At 44.3% G+C, this 19,683-nt stretch overlaps 1 protein-coding gene and 1 non-coding gene across 5 annotated transcripts in view; one reads left to right on the top strand and one right to left on the bottom strand.

Moving 5' to 3' along the window:
- gramd1ba (GRAM domain containing 1Ba) overlaps positions 1–19,683 on the bottom strand; it is a 178,451-nt gene that overhangs the window by 87,682 nt on the left and 71,086 nt on the right. For 3 of the 4 annotated variants that reach the window (XM_045717299.1, XM_045717300.1, XM_045717301.1), the window contains exons 2-3: positions 15,182–16,264; positions 8,945–9,019 (exon numbers count right to left, since the gene is read on the bottom strand). In XM_045717299.1, the coding sequence (XP_045573255.1) occupies positions 8,945–9,019; positions 15,182–15,687 (581 nt within the window). In that variant the 5' untranslated portion in view covers positions 15,688–16,264. The remainder of the gene's footprint in view (positions 1–8,944; positions 9,020–15,181; positions 16,265–19,683) is intronic. The other variant, XM_045717302.1, reaches the window with a different exon arrangement.
- Positions 2,794–2,868, top strand: trnas-uga (transfer RNA serine (anticodon UGA)). Its single transcript has one exon. It is a non-coding gene; the product is annotated as a tRNA-Ser (tRNA).

Below are 19,683 nucleotides of genomic sequence, written 5' to 3'. Positions count from 1 at the left end.
AACGTGCAATGGAGTGTTCACTGAGGATAGCTTGGGCTTTGGAAAAACACCCCCAAAAAATGTCAGACGCTGAAATGGTAATAGAATGCATGTGTGAAGTTGCTGACACCTTGCTTGAAGGTAAAGAAAAAGATGAGCTCAGGGAAAAGGTCAAATAGATCCCACGATCAGATTCCACAGCAATGAGGACAACTGAAATATTAGCTCTAGATTTAACTTCAGAACTTGAAGAGGACATTCACAATGCACCATGCGTTTCATTAGATGTGGATGAATCAACAGATAACACTGATAATGCCCAGCTTCTGGTGTTTGTCAGATTTTATAACAAAACAAAGAATGAATTCTGTGAGAAGCTGTTGGGCCTAACAAATTGAGAAGCACACACACAGGGAGAGGATATCCATGAGGTCATCAAAGGGATGCTGACAAAAAGCAGGATAGATCTGAAGTCAGAGGTCTCCATCACCACAGATGGAGCTCCAGCCATGATAGGAAGAGGGAGGGGACTGGTTGCACATTTGAAAGAGGACCACCCTGACCTGACATCATATCACTGCATCATCCATCAGTCTGTCCTGTGTGCCAGTTTGGGAAAATAGTATTCTGAGGTCATGACAACAATGAGGAAACTGATCAACTTTTTGAGAGCAATATCATCCCTACAACACTCCCTGCTACGAGGCATTCTGAAAGAGGCCAATGCCAGTTTTGATGACTTACTACTGCAATGTCTGATGGCTCAGCAAAGGCAGGGTTTTGGAATGCTTTTGGGCCATTCAAGAGGCTTTCTAATCAAAGCTTTGTTATCAGAGCAAAAGAGTGACAAGGCAACTCAGTTTGAGTTTTTGGAAGATAAGGAGAAGATGGAAACAGTTGCATATTGTTTACGGACAATACATCACACCTTAATCAAATGAATGTTAAGCTGTAGGGACGGCACAACACAGTGTGATATGATAACAGCAGTCCAAGCTTTCCAGAAGAAATTTGATATTTTCAAGAATAATCTCCAAGGAGAATTTGTCCACATCCCCAATATTCTGGTGTAAACGCACAGAGACAAAGATGTTCCCAACCATGTTGATTTCATCCAGAAGCTGATGGATAACTTCAAGGCTCGCTTTGATGACTTCACTATTGGAAGAGAACTGCTGCTGATCATCCACAACCGTTCTTGGTCACAAATGTGACAGAATTGTCAGAAGAAGCTAAACACATCTTCATATGGAATCATGTAGTAACCAAAAAGTGTTAAACAAATCAAAATATATTTTAGATTCTTCAAAGTAGCCACCCTTTTCCTTGATGACAGCTTTATACACTCTAGGCATTCTCTCAACCATGCCAAACCATCTCAATTGGGTTGAGGTTGGGTGATTGGAGGCCAGGTCACCTGATCCAGCACTCCATCACTCTCCTTATTGGTCGAATAGCCCTTACACAGTCTGGAGGTGTGTTGGGTCATTGTCCAGTTGAAAAACAAATCATAGTCCCACTAAGCGCCAACCAGATGGGATGGCGTACTGCTGCAGAATTCTGTGGTAGCCATGCTGGTTAAGTGTGCCTTGAATTCTAAATAAATCACAGACAGCGTCACCAGCAAAGCACCCCCACACCTCCTCCTCCATGCTTCATGGTGGGAACCACACATGCAGAGATCATCAGTTCACCTACTCTGCATATCACAAAGACACAGCGGTTGGAACCAAAAATCTCAAATTTGGACTCATCAGACCAAAGGACAGATTTCCACTAGTCTAATGTCCATTGCTTGTGTTTCTTGGCCCAAGCAAGTCTCTTCTAGTAGTGGTTTCTTTGCAGCAATTGAACCATGAAGGCCTGATCTGATTCACACAGTCTCCTCTGAACAGTTGATTCTGAGATGTGTCTGTTACTTGAACTCTGTGAAGCATTAATTTGGGCTGCAATTTCTGAGGCTGGTAACTCTAATGAACTTATCCTCTGCAGCAGAGGTCACTCTGGGTCTTGCTTTCCTGTGGTGGTCCTCATGAGAGCCAGTTTCATCATAGCACTTGCTGGTTTTTGCGACTGAACTTGAAGAAACTTTCAAAGTTCTTGACATTTTCCACATTGACTGACCTTCATGTCTTAAAGTAATGATGGACTGTCATTTCTCTTTGCTTATTTGAGCTGTTCTTGCCATAATATGGACTTGGTATTTTACCAAATAGGGCTATCTTCTGTGTACCCTACCTTGTCACAACACAACTGATTGGCTCAAATGCATTAAGAAGGATAGAAATTCCACAAATGAACTTTTAACAAGGCACACCTGTTAATTGAAATGCATTCAAGGTTACTAACTCATGAAGCTGGTTAAGAGTATGCCAAGAGTGTGCAAAGCAGTCATCATGGCAAAGGGTGGCTACTTTGAAGAATCTCAAATATATTTTGATTTGTTATTTCATAGTTTTGATGTCTTCTCTATTATTCTACAATGTAGGCAATAGTAAAAAAAATAAGAAAAACCCTTGAATGAGTTGGTGTCCAAACTTTTGATTGGTACTGTACATCCTGACAATGTTTGGCTTCACATACAGCTGTGAATCAGGCTTCTCCACAATGAACTTTATTACAAACAAACACCGCACCAGGCTCACTAATGAACACCTGCACCAGTGTCTCAGAGTTGCTCTCACACCATTTGTGTCAAGGCCCATATACAATGATTCACAGCGCACTTTTTGCATAGACAATTTTGCAACCACTTTTGTTCTTCGGCAATGTTGATGCATGTTGCACATGTTTACATTCAAAATAATTAAGTGGGCTTCCCTGTGGCTCAGTTGGTAGAGCATGGTGTTTGAAACGCCAGCATTGTGGGTTCGATTCCCACGGGGTGCCAGTACAAAAAAAAAAAAATGCATGAAATGTATGCATTCACTACTGTAAGTCGCTCTGGATAAGAGCGTCTGCTAAATGACTAAAATGTCAAATGTAAGTTGTAATTAATTCAAATTCTTAGTCTCATTTAATGTACATTTCATATAACAACATGTTTCCTAAGTCATAGACGACTATCTTTGTTACTACGCTGTACCACAGAGCCGATAAAGGACGATATCCATCCTGACCTTTGCCACCTAAGAAATGTGTCACTGGACCTTCTCAAATAGTAGTTGATTACCCCTGTTGTAGATTGTGAAGAGCCCTTCAGTCAAGTGTATTCAACCTCACCAGTGCTCAGTGTGAGGAAATGAAACAGAGAGAGAGAGAGATTCTCTGAGACTGCGTTGTAGAGAGAAGGAGACTAGGGGAGATTCTCTGAGACTGTGTTGTAGAGAGATGGAGACTAGGGGAGATTCTCTGAGACTGTGTTGTAGAGAGATGGAGACTAGGTGAGATTCTCTGAGACTGTGTTGTAGAGAGAAGGAGATGGAGACTAGGGGAGATTCTCTGAGACTGTGTTGTAGAGAGAAGGAGAAGGAGACTAGGTGAGATTCTCTGAGACTGTGTTGTAGAGAGAAGGAGAAGGAGACTAGGGGAGATTCTCTGAGACTGCGTTGTAGAGAGAAGGAGAAGGAGACTAGGTGAGATTCTCTGAGACTGTGTTGTAGAGAGAAGGAGAAGGAGACTAGGGGAGATTCTCTGAGACTGCGTTGTAGAGAGAAGGAGACTAGGGGAGATTCTCTGAGACTGTGTTGTAGAGAGAAGGAGACTAGGGGAGATTCTCTGAGACTGCGTTGTAGAGAGAAGGAGACTAGGGGAGATTCTCTGAGACTGTGTTGTAGAGAGAAGGAGACTAGGGGAGATTCTCTGAGACTGTGTTGTAGAGAGAAGGAGACTAGGGGAGATTCTCTGAGACTGTGTTGTAGAGAGATGGAGACTAGGTGAGATTCTCTGAGACTGTGTTGTAGAGAGATGGAGACTAGGTGAGATTCTCTGAGACTGCGTTGTAGAGAGAAGGAGACTAGGTGAGATTCTCTGAGACTGTGTTGTAGAGAGATGGAGACTAGGGGAGATTCTCTGAGACTACGTTGTAGAGAGATGGAGACTAGGGGAGATTCTCTGAGACTGTGTTGTAGAGAGAAGGAGACTAGGGGAGATTCTCTGAGACTGTGTTGTAGAGAGAAGGAGACTAGGGGAGATTCTCTGAGACTGCGTTGTAGAGAGAAGGAGACTAGGGGAGATTCTCTGAGACTGCGTTGTAGAGAGATGGAGACTAGGTGAGATTCTCTGAGACTGTGTTGTAGAGAGAGGGAGACTAGGGGAGATTCTCTGAGACTGCGTTGTAGAGAGATGGAGACTAGGTGAGATTCTCTGAGACTGTGTTGTAGAGAGAGGGAGACTAGGAGAGATTCTCTGAGACTGCATTGTAGAGAGATGGAGACTAGGGGAGATTCTCTGAGACTGTGTTGTAGAGAGATGGAGACTAGGTGAGATTCTCTGAGACTGCGTTGTAGAGAGAAGGAGACTAGGGGAGATTCTCTGAGACTGCGTTGTAGAGAGAAGGAGATGGAGACTAGGGGAGATTCTCTGAGACTGTGTTGTAGAGAGATGGAGACTAGGTGAGATTCTCTGAGACTGTGTTGTAGAGAGAAGGAGACTAGGTGAGATTCTCTGAGACTGCGTTGTAGAGAGAAGGAGATGGAGACTAGGTGAGATTCTCTGAGACTGTGTTGTAGAGAGAAGGAGACTAGGGGAGATTCTCTGAGACTGCGTTGTAGAGAGATGGAGACTAGGGGAGATTCTCTGAGACTGTGTTGTAGAGAGAATGAGAAGGAGACTAGGTGAGATTCTCTGAGACTGCGTTGTAGAGAGAAGGAGAAGGAGACTAGGGGAGATTCTCTGAGACTGTGTTGTAGAGAGAAGGAGACTAGGTGAGATTCTCTGAGACTGTGTTGTAGAGAGAAGGAGACTAGGGGAGATTCTCTGAGACTGCGTTGTAGAGAGATGGAGACTAGGGGAGATTCTCTGAGACTGCGTTGTAGAGAGATGGAGACTAGGGGAGATTCTCTGAGACTGTGTTGTAGAGAGAAGGAGACTAGGTGAGATTCTCTGAGACTGTGTTGTAGAGAGAAGGAGACTAGGGGAGATTCTCTGAGACTACGTTGTAGAGAGATGGAGACTAGGGGAGATTCTCTGAGACTGTGTTGTAGAGAGAAGGAGACTAGGGGAGATTCTCTGAGACTGTGTTGTAGAGAGAAGGAGACTAGGGGAGATTCTCTGAGACTGCGTTGTAGAGAGAAGGAGACTAGGGGAGATTCTCTGAGACTGCGTTGTAGAGAGATGGAGACTAGGTGAGATTCTCTGAGACTGTGTTGTAGAGAGAGGGAGACTAGGGGAGATTCTCTGAGACTGTGTTGTAGAGAGATGGAGACTAGGTGAGATTCTCTGAGACTGCGTTGTAGAGAGAAGGAGACTAGGGGAGATTCTCTGAGACTGCGTTGTAGAGAGAAGGAGATGGAGACTAGGGGAGATTCTCTGAGACTGTGTTGTAGAGAGATGGAGACTAGGGGAGATTCTCTGAGACTGTGTTGTAGAGAGAAGGAGACTAGGGGAGATTCTCTGAGACTGCGTTGTAGAGAGAAGGAGACTAGGGGAGATTCTCTGAGACTGCGTTGTAGAGAGATGGAGACTAGGTGAGATTCTCTGAGACTGTGTTGTAGAGAGAGGGAGACTAGGCGAGATTCTCTGAGACTGCGATGTAGAGAGATGGAGACTAGGTGAGATTCTCTGAGACTGTGTTGTAGAGAGAGGGAGACTAGGAGAGATTCTCTGAGACTGCATTGTAGAGAGATGGAGACTAGGGGAGATTCTCTGAGACTGTGTTGTAGAGAGATGGAGACTAGGTGAGATTCTCTGAGACTGCGTTGTAGAGAGAAGGAGACTAGGGGAGATTCTCTGAGACTGCGTTGTAGAGAGAAGGAGATGGAGACTAGGGGAGATTCTCTGAGACTGTGTTGTAGAGAGATGGAGACTAGGTGAGATTCTCTGAGACTGTGTTGTAGAGAGAAGGAGACTAGGTGAGATTCTCTGAGACTGCGTTGTAGAGAGAAGGAGATGGAGACTAGGTGAGATTCTCTGAGACTGTGTTGTAGAGAGAAGGAGACTAGGGGAGATTCTCTGAGACTGCGTTGTAGAGAGATGGAGACTAGGGGAGATTCTCTGAGACTGTGTTGTAGAGAGATGGAGACTAGGGGAGATTCTCTGAGACTGTGTTGTAGAGAGAAGGAGAAGGAGACTAGGTGAGATTCTCTGAGACTGTGTTGTAGAGAGAAGGAGAAGGAGACTAGGGGAGATTCTCTGAGACTGCGTTGTAGAGAGAAGGAGACTAGGGGAGATTCTCTGAGACTGTGTTGTAGAGAGAAGGAGACTAGGGGAGATTCTCTGAGACTGCGTTGTAGAGAGAAGGAGACTAGGGGAGATTCTCTGAGACTGTGTTGTAGAGAGAAGGAGACTAGGGGAGATTCTCTGAGACTGTGTTGTAGAGAGATGGAGACTAGGTGAGATTCTCTGAGACTGTGTTGTAGAGAGAAGGAGACTAGGGGAGATTCTCTGAGACTGCGTTGTAGAGAGAAGGAGACTAGGGGAGATTCTCTGAGACTGCGTTGTAGAGAGATGGAGACTAGGTGAGATTCTCTGAGACTGTGTTGTAGAGAGAGGGAGACTAGGGGAGATTCTCTGAGACTGCGTTGTAGAGAGATGGAGACTAGGTGAGATTCTCTGAGACTGTGTTGTAGAGAGAAGGAGACTAGGGGAGATTCTCTGAGACTGCGTTGTAGAGAGATGGAGACTAGGTGAGATTCTCTGAGACTGTGTTGTAGAGAGAGGGAGACTAGGGGAGATTCTCTGAGACTGCGTTGTAGAGAGATGGAGACATGGGGAGATTCTCTGAGACTGCGTTGTAGAGAGGAGACTAGGTGAGATTCTCTGAGACTGCGTTGTAGAGAGATGGAGACTAGGTGAGATTCTCTGAGACTGCGTTGTAGAGAGATGGAGACTAGGTGAGATTCTCTGAGACTGTGTTGTAGAGAGAAGGAGACTAGGTGAGATTCTCTGAGACTGCGTTGTAGAGAGGAGACTAGGTGAGATTCTCTGAGACTGCGTTGTAGAGAGATGGAGACTAGGTGAGATTCTCTGAGACTGCGTTGTAGAGAGAAGGAGACTAGGTGAGATTCTCTGAGACTGTGTTGTAGAGAGAAGGAGACTAGGGGAGATTCTCTGAGACTGCGTTGTAGAGAGAAGGAGATGGAGACTAGGTGAGATTCTCTGAGACTGTGTTGTAGAGAGATGGAGACTAGGTGAGATTCTCTGAGACTGTGTTGTAGAGAGAAGGAGACTAGGTGAGATTCTCTGAGACTGCGTTGTAGAGAGAAGGAGATGGAGACTAGGTGAGATTCTCTGAGACTGTGTTGTAGAGAGAAGGAGACTAGGGGAGATTCTCTGAGACTGTGTTGTAGAGAGATGGAGACTAGGTGAGATTCTCTGAGACTGTGTTGTAGAGAGAAGGAGACTAGGTGAGATTCTCTGAGACTGCGTTGTAGAGAGAAGGAGACTAGGTGAGATTCTCTGAGACTGTGTTGTAGAGAGATGGAGACTAGGTGAGATTCTCTGAGACTGCGTTGTAGAGAGAAGGAGACTAGGTGAGATTCTCTGAGACTGTGTTGTAGAGAGAAGGAGACTAGGGGAGATTCTCTGAGACTGCGTTGTAGAGAGATGGAGACTAGGTGAGATTCTCTGAGACTGTTGTAGAGAGATGGAGACTAGGGGAGATTCTCTGAGACTGTGTTGTAGAGAGATGGAGACTAGGTGAGATTCTCTGAGACTGTGTTGTAGAGAGATGGAGACTAGGTGAGATTCTCTGAGACTGTGTTGTAGAGAGATGGAGACTAGGGGAGATTCTCTGAGACTGTGTTGTAGAGAGAAGGAGATGGAGACTAGGTGAGATTCTCTGAGACTGCGTTGTAGAGAGATGGAGACTAGGTGAGATTCTCTGAGACTGTGTTGTAGAGAGATGGAGACTAGGGGAGATTCTCTGAGACTACGTTGTAGAGAGATGGAGACTAGGGGAGATTCTCTGAGACTGTGTTGTAGAGAGATGGAGACTAGGGGAGATTCTCTGAGACTGTGTTGTAGAGAGATGGAGACTAGGTGAGATTCTCTGAGACTGCGTTGTAGAGAGATGGAGACTAGGTGAGATTCTCTGAGACTGTGTTGTAGAGAGAAGGAGACTAGGGGAGATTCTCTGAGACTGTGTTGTAGAGAGATGGAGACTAGGTGAGATTCTCTGAGACTGTGTTGTAGAGAGAAGGAGACTAGGTGAGATTCTCTGAGACTGTGTTGTAGAGAGAAGGAGATGGAGACTAGGTGAGATTCTCTGAGACTGTGTTGTAGAGAGAAGGAGATGGAGTGTGTACAGCCTCCTTGTGGTCAAGCCCAGAAGACATTTGATGAGGAAAAAAAGGAACCGTTGTTTCAAAGCAACTTAACACCTCCAATTTAACACTTGTGAATTGAACATCCCTCTTTAAAACAGTCCCCCTCTCCCTTCTCCTCTCCCTCTCTTTATCTTTCCTTCTCCCTTTCTCTCACACTCAGTCATGCACATTCTCCCCTCTCTAATTGACTCTAAACCTGCACTACTGTGTAGCAGTCCTCCTGTGTAGCAGCACTGCCCTCTAGTGGAATTATCAGACCAATGCAGGTACTTTACTGAGACCTCAGACCACACATCATCATCAACATCTCTTTGCACGCTAGCAAGTTGGGTTAAGTTGGCTGATAGGCGATACATTAAAAACATAACGTCTTCCAAAAGTCTTTATGAGCAATACATACCATTTTTTATTTGCTCTCTCATGGTCTTTTAAGAATTCACCCAGCTGCCCACAAGCATGCATGTTTGAACATACATATGCACGCTAGCATGCAGTCACACACACACCCCCACGCGCACAAATATGAACACGCTACACACCTCTCCTCCCGGCTATGAGGGGTCAAGAAGTGAGCAGAGTCCTCCTCATGGCTGCTTTGTAGGCTGCTCTCCCTGCTGGGGAAACACACCACAGAGAGACAGTGTCAGGTGTAATGTGTGTTGTAGGCTGCTCTCCCTGCTGGGGAAACACACCACAGAGAGACAGTGTTAGGTGTAATGTGTGTTGTAGGCTGCTCTCCCTGCTGGGGAAACACACCACAGAGAGACAGTGTCAGGTGTAATGTGTGTTGTAGGCTGCTCTCCCTGCTGGGGAAACACACCACAGAGAGACAGTGTCAGGTGTAATGTGTGTTGTAGGCTGCTCTCCCTGCTGGGGAAACACACCACAGAGAGACAGTGTTAGGTGTAATGTGTGTTGTAGGCTGCTCTCCCTGCTGGGGAAACACACCACAGAGAGACAGTGTCAGGTGTAATGTGTGTTGTAGGCTGCTCTCCCTGCTGGGGAAACACACCACAGAGAGACAGTGTCAGGTGTAATGTGTGTTGTAGGCTGCTCTCCCTGCTGGGGAAACACACCACAGAGAGACAGTGTCAGGTGTAATGTGTGTTGTAGGCTGCTCTCCCTGCTGGGGAAACACACCACAGAGAGACAGTGTCAGGTGTAATGTGTGTTGTAGGCTGCTCTCCCTGCTGGGGAAACACACCACAGAGAGACAGTGTCAGGTGTAATGTGTGTTGTAGGCTGCTCTCCCTGCTGGGGAAACACACCACAGAGAGACAGTGTTAGGTGTAATGTGTGTTGTAGGCTGCTCTCCCTGCTGGGGAAACACACCACAGAGAGACAGTGTTAGGTGTAATGTGTGTTGTAGGCTGCTCTCCCTGCTGGGGAAACACACCACAGAGAGACAGTGTCAGGTGTAATGTGTGTTGTAGGCTGCTCTCCCTGCTGGGGAAACACACCACAGAGAGACAGTGTCAGGTGTAATGTGTGTTGTAGGCTGCTCTCCCTGCTGGGGAAACACACCACAGAGAGACAGTGTCAGGTGTAATGTGTGTTGTAGGCTGCTCTCCCTGCTGGGGAAACACACCACAGAGAGACAGTGTCAGGTGTAATGTGTGTTGTAGGCTGCTCTCCCTGCTGGGGAAACACACCACAGAGAGACAGTGTCAGGTGTAATGTGTGTTGTAGGCTGCTCTCCCTGCTGGGGAAACACACCACAGAGAGACAGTGTCAGGTGTAATGTGTGTTGTAGGCTGCTCTCCCTGCTGGGGAAACACACCACAGAGAGACAGTGTCAGGTGTAATGTGTGTTGTAGGCTGCTCTCCCTGCTTTTACGCTGCTGCTACTCTCTGTTTATCATATATTCAAAGTCACTTTAACTATACATTCATGTACATACTACCTCAATTGGGCCGACGAACCAGTGCCCTCGCACATATGCTAACCGGGCTATCTGCATTGCGTCCCGCCACCCACCACCCCCTCTTTTACGCCACTGCTACTCTTTGTTCATCATATATGCAGTCACTTTAACCATATCTACATGTACATACTACCTCAATCAACCTGACTAACCGGTGTCTGTATGTAGCCTCGCTACTGTATATAGCCTGTCTTTCTACTGTTGTTTTATTTCTTTACTTATTGTTCACCTAATACCTTTATTGCACTATTGGTTAGAGCCTGTAAGTAAGCATTTCACTGTAAGTTCTATACCTATTGTATTCGGCGCACGTGACAAATAAACTTTGATTTGATTAGCTGGGGAAACACACCACAGAGAGACAGTGTTAGGTGTAGTTTACCACAACCAGAGATCTCTGTGTGTGTGTGTGTTCAATGTGTATATGTGCGTGTGTGCGCGTGACACCTAGGGGTCATCTGCAGTTCAAACAACAACAAAGCAGGCACCTCTCCACTGTTTCGGTGAAAAGCTGAGGGAAGGAGCTGTAGAAATGTAACCCCTCAAATGCTTCGACAGAGCTATGCATGCAAGGACCGGCCATCTAGAAGTTATATATTTCAAGAATCAATGGGTATACACTGCCGTTCAAAAGTTTGGGGTCACTTAGAAATGTCCTTGTATTTGAAAGAAAAGCACATTTTTTTGTCCATTTAAAATAACATAAAATTGATCAGAAACACAGTATGGACATCGTTAAGGTTGTAAATGACTATTGTAGCTGGAAACGGCAGATTTTTTATGGAATATCGACATAGAGGCCCATTATCAGCAACCATCACTCACATTGTGTTAGCTAATCCAAGTGTATCATTTTAAAAGGCTAACGGATCATCAGAAAACCTTTTTCAATGATGCTAGCACAGCTGAAAACTTGTGCTGATTAAAGAAGCAATAAAACTGGCCTTCTTTAGACTAGTTGAGTATCTGGAGCATCAGCATTTGTGGGTTTGATTACAGGCTCAAAATGGCCAGAAACAAATAACTTTCTTCTGAAACTTGTCAGTCTATTCTTGTTCTGAGAAATGAAGGCTATTCCATGAGAGAAATGCCCCAAGAAACTGAAGATCTCGTACAACGCTGTGTACTACTCCCTTCACAGAACAGCGCAAACTGGCTCTAACCAGAATAGAAAGTGGAGTGGGAGGCCCCGTTGCACAACCGAGCAAGAGGACAAGTACATTAGAGTGTCTAGTTTGAGAAACAGACGCCTCACAAGTCCCACAAATGCTGATTCTCTAGATACTCAACCAGTCTAAAGAAGGCCAGTTTTATTGCTTCTTTAATCAGAACTACAGTTTAACATTAACAATGTCTACACTGTATTTATGATCAATTTGATGTTATTTTAACGGACAACAAAATGTGCTTTTCTTTAAAAAACAAGGACATTTCTAAGTGACCCCAAACTTAAGGGTAGTGTATATTAATTTAAAAGTCCCAAAAAAGGTATTTAAGAAAATACCCCAAAATCCCAAAGCAAATAGGACAATCTGATTACTTAGACAACACACAATGTCAAACTCAGAAAACCAAAGTAAAAAAAACTGACAGTCAACCAGACAGTAAACAGACAGAAAAAAGATAGAAGCCCCCACTAGAGAGCAGCAAAGACTATTTGTTATTTTATTGTGTTCCCTTTATTTTACTTTAGTTTATTAACTCTATTTTCTTAAAACTGCATTGTTGGTTAAGGGCTTGTAAGTAAGCATTTCACAGTAAGGTATACACCTGTTGTATTCGGCGCATGTCACAAATAACATTTGATTTGACTATGTCAACAATGAGAGTAAATATGTTATGGCAAGGCCCGGAGTCGTTCCTTAATGTGATTTGACTAATCATAGTCGTAAATACCTATGTCTTATTTCTAGTCTAGACTAGGATTAATCTGTATCCGGGATTCTGGCCTGTAGAGACAAATACTGTGTCTCTGGTCGTCTTTTCACTGTAAGCTATAATTTGTCCTATTGAAAGTCTTCCTTGCATTGTTGCCAGTTATAAGGCAGCAACATTTATGCAAATACAGTGAGATGTTTTCCGTGAAGGGGCATCCGAAGACAAAAACCTCCATTTGTTGAATAGGCCTCTTGACATAACCAAGAGTGGCACGACTACAATCTGCCTTACATGTACCACAAGAAAGAGTGAGACAAAGAAAAAGTGCCACCTCCTGCAGCAACTAATATACCGTCAGAGCAGCCTGGGAGCCAGTCTGTTTCTGCAATAGCCAACTTGGCAAGACTTGCCATGACAACAACGAGGCGTGGGTGCAGAAACAGTCTGCCATCCAGGCTGTGTGTCAGAGCACCGGAAACTAACGGCTGGCTGGGCTACGTAAGCAGCAGTACTGCTTTATATTTAGCAAATCAGAGCTGCGTTTCAAATGGCACCCTATTCCCTATATACTGCACTACTTTTGACTACAGCCCATAGCCCAGGTCTTCACAAAGCAGTGTTGGTTGAGAATATTTAATATAGCCACGTAGACAACTCCTTCCAGTACTGTCCCCTGGCACTTTTACATGGGTTATGTCTCAAATGGCACGCTATTCCCTATATAGTGCACTACTTTTGACCAGAGCCCCATGGGCCCCAAAAGTAGAGCACAACATAGGTAATAGGGTGTCATTTGGGACGCAGACAGTACCTTTAGCTCTCATCTGTAAGGCTGTACATGTCAGGGGACTAGCACGCTTGTCAACTCCAGAACTATCTATTTTACAGTAATGAGCTTGGAATGTAGCTTCTCACTTTGTCTCCTGGGATGGCTGTAGTATAAAGTCAGAGATGAGCTTCACCTCATCTCTTGTGAACACCCAACAATTTGGTGCCAATTTGGTTCAGGGTGTCGAGATTGCAGGTTGACATTTATTGGGATTAATCTTGTCCTGGAGGCAGACGTAACAAGTGCGCTGAGAGTCGGGAAGCAAGTTCAGGGAGTGAGTGTTTTAATAAATAAATGAAACAAACACGTACAACACACCAACATGAAAACAGAGTCAGAGATATAGGGAAGATAATCAAGGAGGTGATGGAGTCCAGGTGAGTGTCATGAGGCGCAGGTGCGCGAGACGATGGTGACAGGTGTGCGGGATAATCAGCAGCCTGCAGACCTAGAGGCTGGAGAGTGACAGCAGAGCTGAGCCATTTCCACTAGATGGGCCAGCGGCAAAGTCAAAATTGGCTATATGTATTGTAAAATTCTCTCTTTGGTCTTAAATTAAGGTCATGGTTAGGCATAATAAGGCTAGCAATGTGGTTAAGGTTAGGTTTAAAATCTGATTTGATTATCTGAGTGACTACGCTGTAGAGCTGCCCACTACATGAGTCATCCCAATAAATGCCAACCTGTGCCGAGATTAGTGTTCTCCAGTCTTCCAACTATCATCACAGTAGAACCAATATTATAAGTGGTACAAATCGTACATATTTGAAAGTGCTGAACAGCCAGGGACAATACTGTAGTAGTCAATACTCCTCATAAGACTCAAATATGCATTCTCTCACTTCTTCCAACCTAGACGAAGCTAGTAACAAACACCAGGCAACTTCTAGAACTAAACATTATGCTCATAAAATATGTAGAAGGCCAAAACATCAGCTTCCAATAGTGAACATACACCCACATTTTTATAAATATAAAATGTATTAATTATTAATAGTCATATTCAAATTATTTATTGCTTAAACTATGTATTATGGCAACGCAGTGCATAACATCTACATTCACTGAAGACCAAACTCTGTCAGTAAGGGCATTTGTATGTATTAAACATTTGTATCCATTATTCTTAAGTACACTCCTGCATTTGCTGTTGTTTGATGATAAATAGCATGGGGCTGGTTTTATTTATAATGTATAGGACAATTCATACTCAGCACTGTGGCTTATGTAACATTCCAAGGAGCCTATTCAGAGTCAAGGTAAGCTTGGGGGTAAAATAACCTGTTTATAGAACAGACTGGGACGTCACCAGCTGTTGTCTATGGCTGCGTTTAGACAGGCACCCCAATTCTGATATTTCTTTCACGAATTGGTCTGACAAATCAGATCTGCTCTGAAAAAGAGCTGATGTGAAAAGATCTAATGTGATTGGTCAAAAGACCAATTAGTGGCAAAAAATATGACAATTAGGCTGCATGTGCAAACAAAGTCTACTAGATGTTTCAATGAACAAATAGGGGCCCACTGAGGACTTGAAACACTTGGTGCACTCTGACTTTTCGTGTCACGAATCCCTATTAGGAGCTTGTTCGAGTGAAAAGTGATAAAGGTTGTTGAAATCAACAAACCACATTTCCCTTTGATAAAAGTAGGTGAGTGTGACATTTTTTACAGAACATATTTTTTTCAGGACCAATCTCATACACAAAGACAAAAACATCCCAGCAACTCTACAGACCAGGGCGTGTATTCATAGTGTCTAAATCTCAACAACAAAAAATGAAGAAAATGATATGGACAAAGGCATCTCCAACTCTAATCATACAGAGCCTGTTTTGTTCTATGGTTCCACTTCTACATGGTTCCAACTTCTGACTAAACTTTGATGCTTGAGGATGCCTTAAAAATAGTAAGCTTGCCCGACTTTACATACAACACTTAATGGGTAACCCACTCTTGTTGTATACATTAATAACACTTGGGGACTACCCTCATTTGTTATGTGACTGCCTCGCAGTAGGTTGAAGTTTCCCCTAGTCCCTGATCTTAGGTACATTTTTCATTTTCCCACTAATGGTTAAGGTTAGGATTGGGGAGGGGAAGCTAATCCTAGAGGTAACTTCAGATGGAGCTTCTATACAGACCTGCTCTCACTGCTGTGCTCCTTCCTCTCTCGCACGTTCAGCCAACGGCGTAGCAGGAAGCGCTTACGTCGCGGCGAAGCGCTGGGTGTGGAGCAGTTGGACCAGGTGGCTGCCGCATCCTCGTCGCTGATTGGCGTTATCTCGATGGACGGCAGCTGAAGGTACTCCATGGCCCCTGAGAAGGAGCGCGACCCCTGGCCCTTACTCATGACCTCTGACCTCGTGGCAGCCGCCACAGACACAGCCGGGGTCACACTGCTCTCGCTCTGCACGTTCTTCATGCGTCGCATCTTGAAGCGCTTGCGGCGGAGGGACGGAGTGGCAGAACTGGAGAGGGCTGAAGGGTCACCATCCCCGGCGGGTACCTCAACTTCGTCTCCCGAGGTGGAGGCTCCCAATCGTGGGTCGCCATCCTGGGTCTCCCAGTCACCGGGGGCCTGCACCTGGAAGGAGGGGAGCTGAAGGTTCTCAGACATGATCTTCGGTCCCACCAACAACTGGCTCATAAAAGCAGTCGAGGGGCACCCTCTATCCAGGGAGGCTGAACGGATGTCTTGCAGGATGCCGCGTGGAGTGCAGTAGTGTAGGTGGAGAGACCTTTGAACTGTTTTGTCCAGAGTGATAGGGAGTATACAGAATCAGGACTTGATCGAGGTTGTAACTCTACCTTGTTATTGTGTGACAGAGATCAGGGCAGTTCCTCAGTGGTCCTGATGAGCAATGGCTTCTCCTATCCAGTCCTGCTGTCTGTCCTCTCCAATGAGACTAGAAAGAGCAGAATCTCTGCCTTCACTAGTGATCAGAGACATCTGGCATGTGTCTCTATCTAAGTACTGTGTTCCATGAGGTATGTCAGGTTGAGCTGACAAGTGGAGGTTTAATGTTACACCAGTTCTTCCAAGTAGACGGTTTGGATGCAAAAGCACTATGGCATCTTCTTGTGTCATTACTCGTCCTGATGACTTGCTCTATGGCCGAGGTCTCGAGAATTTCTGATCCAGCCGCCACTTGGTGTCAGTAGCCCATTAAGATGAGTGCTATTCAGCGCCCCCTGGCTCTAGTCCCTGGTATCACAGCCATGGCCTAAAAGTCAGAGGAAAATGAAAGGATACCGTATGCTAAGTACGGTGTAGCCGCATGCAAGTAGATATTCACAGCACCAGTCACAATGACACAGAGACACACACAGCGAGAGAGAGAGAGACACACATCAAGAGAGAGATATACACACAGAGAGACACACACGCACACAGTGACACACACAGAGAGTGAGAGAGCGACACACACACACACACACACACACACACACACACACACACACACACACACACACACACACACACACACACACACACACACACACACACACACACACACACACACACACACACACACACACACACACACACACACACACACACACACAGAGAGAGAGGGAGCAGGGGACTGATATTCTGATTGGTTTCATCTCCTTCCCAGCAGGGAGCTGATTCATAGAAAATGACTGTTGATTGCCCTAATGGGAAGCTAATTTCTGTCTGCAACCCAAATGGCATCGCTAATCCCCATGGGTCCTGGTCAAAAGTAGCGAACTATGTAGGGAATAGGGTGCCATTTGGAACGCAGCTCTGAGTTGAGTGAGCCATCATCCATCATCCTACTATTTCTCTGCAGATTAAGGCCAAAACAGATTGGGGATGCCATTCACATCAGATAATGACAGATAAACAGCCAATTCTATTAATTTGTGGATGATAAACTCCAGCTCCAAAATTGCCAGCTTTCAGATTTCCATAGAAGTCAGATAATACGGAGATTATTTTCTTTCCCATATTTTCTGTATTCACGTTTCATTCTGATCATGCCAGTTGTGTTTAACTCGCAAAGCACTGTTAAAAACTCACTCTGTATAAAGCCTTTGGTACATGGCAGATTAGATACTGTACCAGTCAAAACTATGAAATAACACATATGGAATCATGTAAACTCAGCAAAAAAAAGAAACAGCCCTTTTTCAGGACCCTGTCTTTCAAAGATAGTGTATAAACCCTTTACAATGAAGAGCAGTGAAGTTATTTCGATTTTTAGGAATTGTTTCCCATGCTTGTTCAATGAACCAAAAACAATTAATGAACATGCACCTGTGGAACGGTCGTTAAGACACTAACAGCTTACAGATGGTAGGCAATATTTACACATGTTAAGTTTGCTGAAAATAAACGTAGTGTTAAACAAATCAAAATATATTTTATATTTGAAATTCTTCAAAGTAGCCACCCGTTGCCATGATGATAGCTTTGCACACTCTTGGCATTCTCTCAACCAGCTTCATGAGGTAGTCACCTGGAATGCATTTCAAGTAACAGGTGTGCCTTGTTAAAAGTTAATTTGTGGACTTTCTTTCCTTCTTAATGCGTTTGAGCCAATCAGTTGTGTTGTGACAAGGTAGGGGTGCTATACAGAAGATAGCCCTTTTTGGTAAATAACCAAGTGCATATTATGGTCAAGAACAGCTCAAATAACAAAGAGAACCGACAGTCCATCATTACTTTAAGACATGAAGGTCAGTCAATCCGGAACATTTCAAGAACACTTCATGCACTTTGAAAGTTTCTTCAAGTGCAGTCGTAAAAACCATCAAGTGCTACGATGAAACTGGCTCTCATGAGGACCCCCACAGCAAAGTAAGACCCAGAGTTACCTCTGCTGCAGAAGATACGTTCATTAGAGCTACCAGCCTCAGAAATTGCAGCCCAAATAAATGCTTCACATAATTGAAGTAACAGACACAGCTCAACATCAACTGTTCAGAGGAGACTGCGTGAATCAGGCCTTCATGGTGGAATTGCTGCAAAGAAACCACTACTAAAGGACACCAATAAGAGGAAGAGACTTGCTTGGGCCAAGAAACACGAGCAATGGACATTAGACCGGTGGAAATCTGTCCAAATTTGAGATTTTTGGCTCCAACCGCCATGTCTTTGTGAGATGCAGAGTAGGTGAACGGATGATCTCCCCATGTGTGGTTCCCACTATGAAGCAAGGAGGAGGTGGTGTGATGGTGCTTTGCTGGTGACACTGTCAGTGATTCTTTAGAATTCAAGGCACACTTAACCAGCATGGCTACCACAGCATTCTGCAGCAATACGCCATCCCATCAGGTTTGCGCTTAGTGGGACTATAATTTGCTTTTCAACAGGACAATGACCAAACACACCTCCAGGCTGTGTAAGGGCTATTTGACCAAAAAGGAGAGTGATGTACTTCTGCATCAGATGACCTGGCCTCCACAATCACCCAACCTCAATCCAATTGAGATGGTTTGGGATAAGTTGGACCGCAGAGTGAAGGAAAAGCATCCAACAAGTGCTCAGCATATGTGGGAACTCCTTCAAGACTGTTGGAAAATCATTCCAAGTGAAGCTGGTTGAGAGAATGCCAAGCGTAGGCAAAGGGTGGCTACTTTGAAAAATGTCAAATATAAAATATATTTTGATTTGTTTAACACTTTTTTGGATACTACATTATTCCATATGTGTTATTTCATAGTTTTGATGTCTTCACTATTATTCTACAATGTAGAAAACAGTACAAATAAAGAAAAACCCTGGAATGAGTAGGTGTGTCCAAACTGGTACTGTAAATGTCAAAGAACTTCTTTTCACAACTGAATGGAGACCTGCTTATTGAGGACCTTGTTTGAATTGTGTTCAATACAGATTCCAGGCTACTTAGAGATTCAGCATTAGATAAAATAGCTAACTGCATCTAATGTAATATATGATGTTGAAAAGAGCTTGAATATAATGCTTCGAGTTCATATTAGTCTGTGGTGCAACAACATCCAGTCCTGTGATTACAGGATGTGGTTAAAACTGAGTAATGTAACATTTGGCTGCAATCTGATTACTATAAAATTAACGTACCTCGTATGCCCTTTCACACAATCTCCTGCATGCTTGCACACACACAGCTTTTAAAAATTGTGTGATTTTGCAGCATCACATTTTCTAAAAGATCTTGTTCAGGGATTTAACAAATTAACTGACCTACAGTGTGAGAAATCCTTCCACTGCCCACATCGTTGGTGGCAGCTTTCAATCAGTCAACAACCAGGTTGATAGAACATAGATTTTTTTTTTTAAACACTCCCAACCAAGCTCAGCAAAGATATTGCATTACTGTACATTAATACTTTCTTCACCTTAGACCTCCACAACTTTCTTTTAAGATGTATTTTTAAAGGTGCAATCTGGGATTTGATCAATAGTCATTTAAATTCTTATTATATGCACATTGATATTCAAAGAATATAACTGTAAATGCCTCATGAGCTTATCACTGTCTATGAATTTGAGAGGGGGTCCCGATTGGCGCAGCAGTCTAAGGGACTGCATCTCAGTGCAAGAGGCGTCACTATAGTATAGTACCTGGTTCAAATCCAGGCTGTATCACATCCGGCCGTGATTGGGAGTCCCATAGGACGGTGCACAATTAGCCCA

The sequence above is a fragment of the Salmo salar genome, chromosome ssa04 (genome assembly GCF_905237065.1).
Source record: "Salmo salar chromosome ssa04, Ssal_v3.1, whole genome shotgun sequence".
In the NCBI taxonomy this organism is placed as follows: Eukaryota; Metazoa; Chordata; class Actinopteri; order Salmoniformes; family Salmonidae; genus Salmo; species Salmo salar.
The sequence above is the reverse complement of the archived record's forward strand: the minus strand, read 5'-3'. Positions and strand labels throughout refer to the sequence as shown.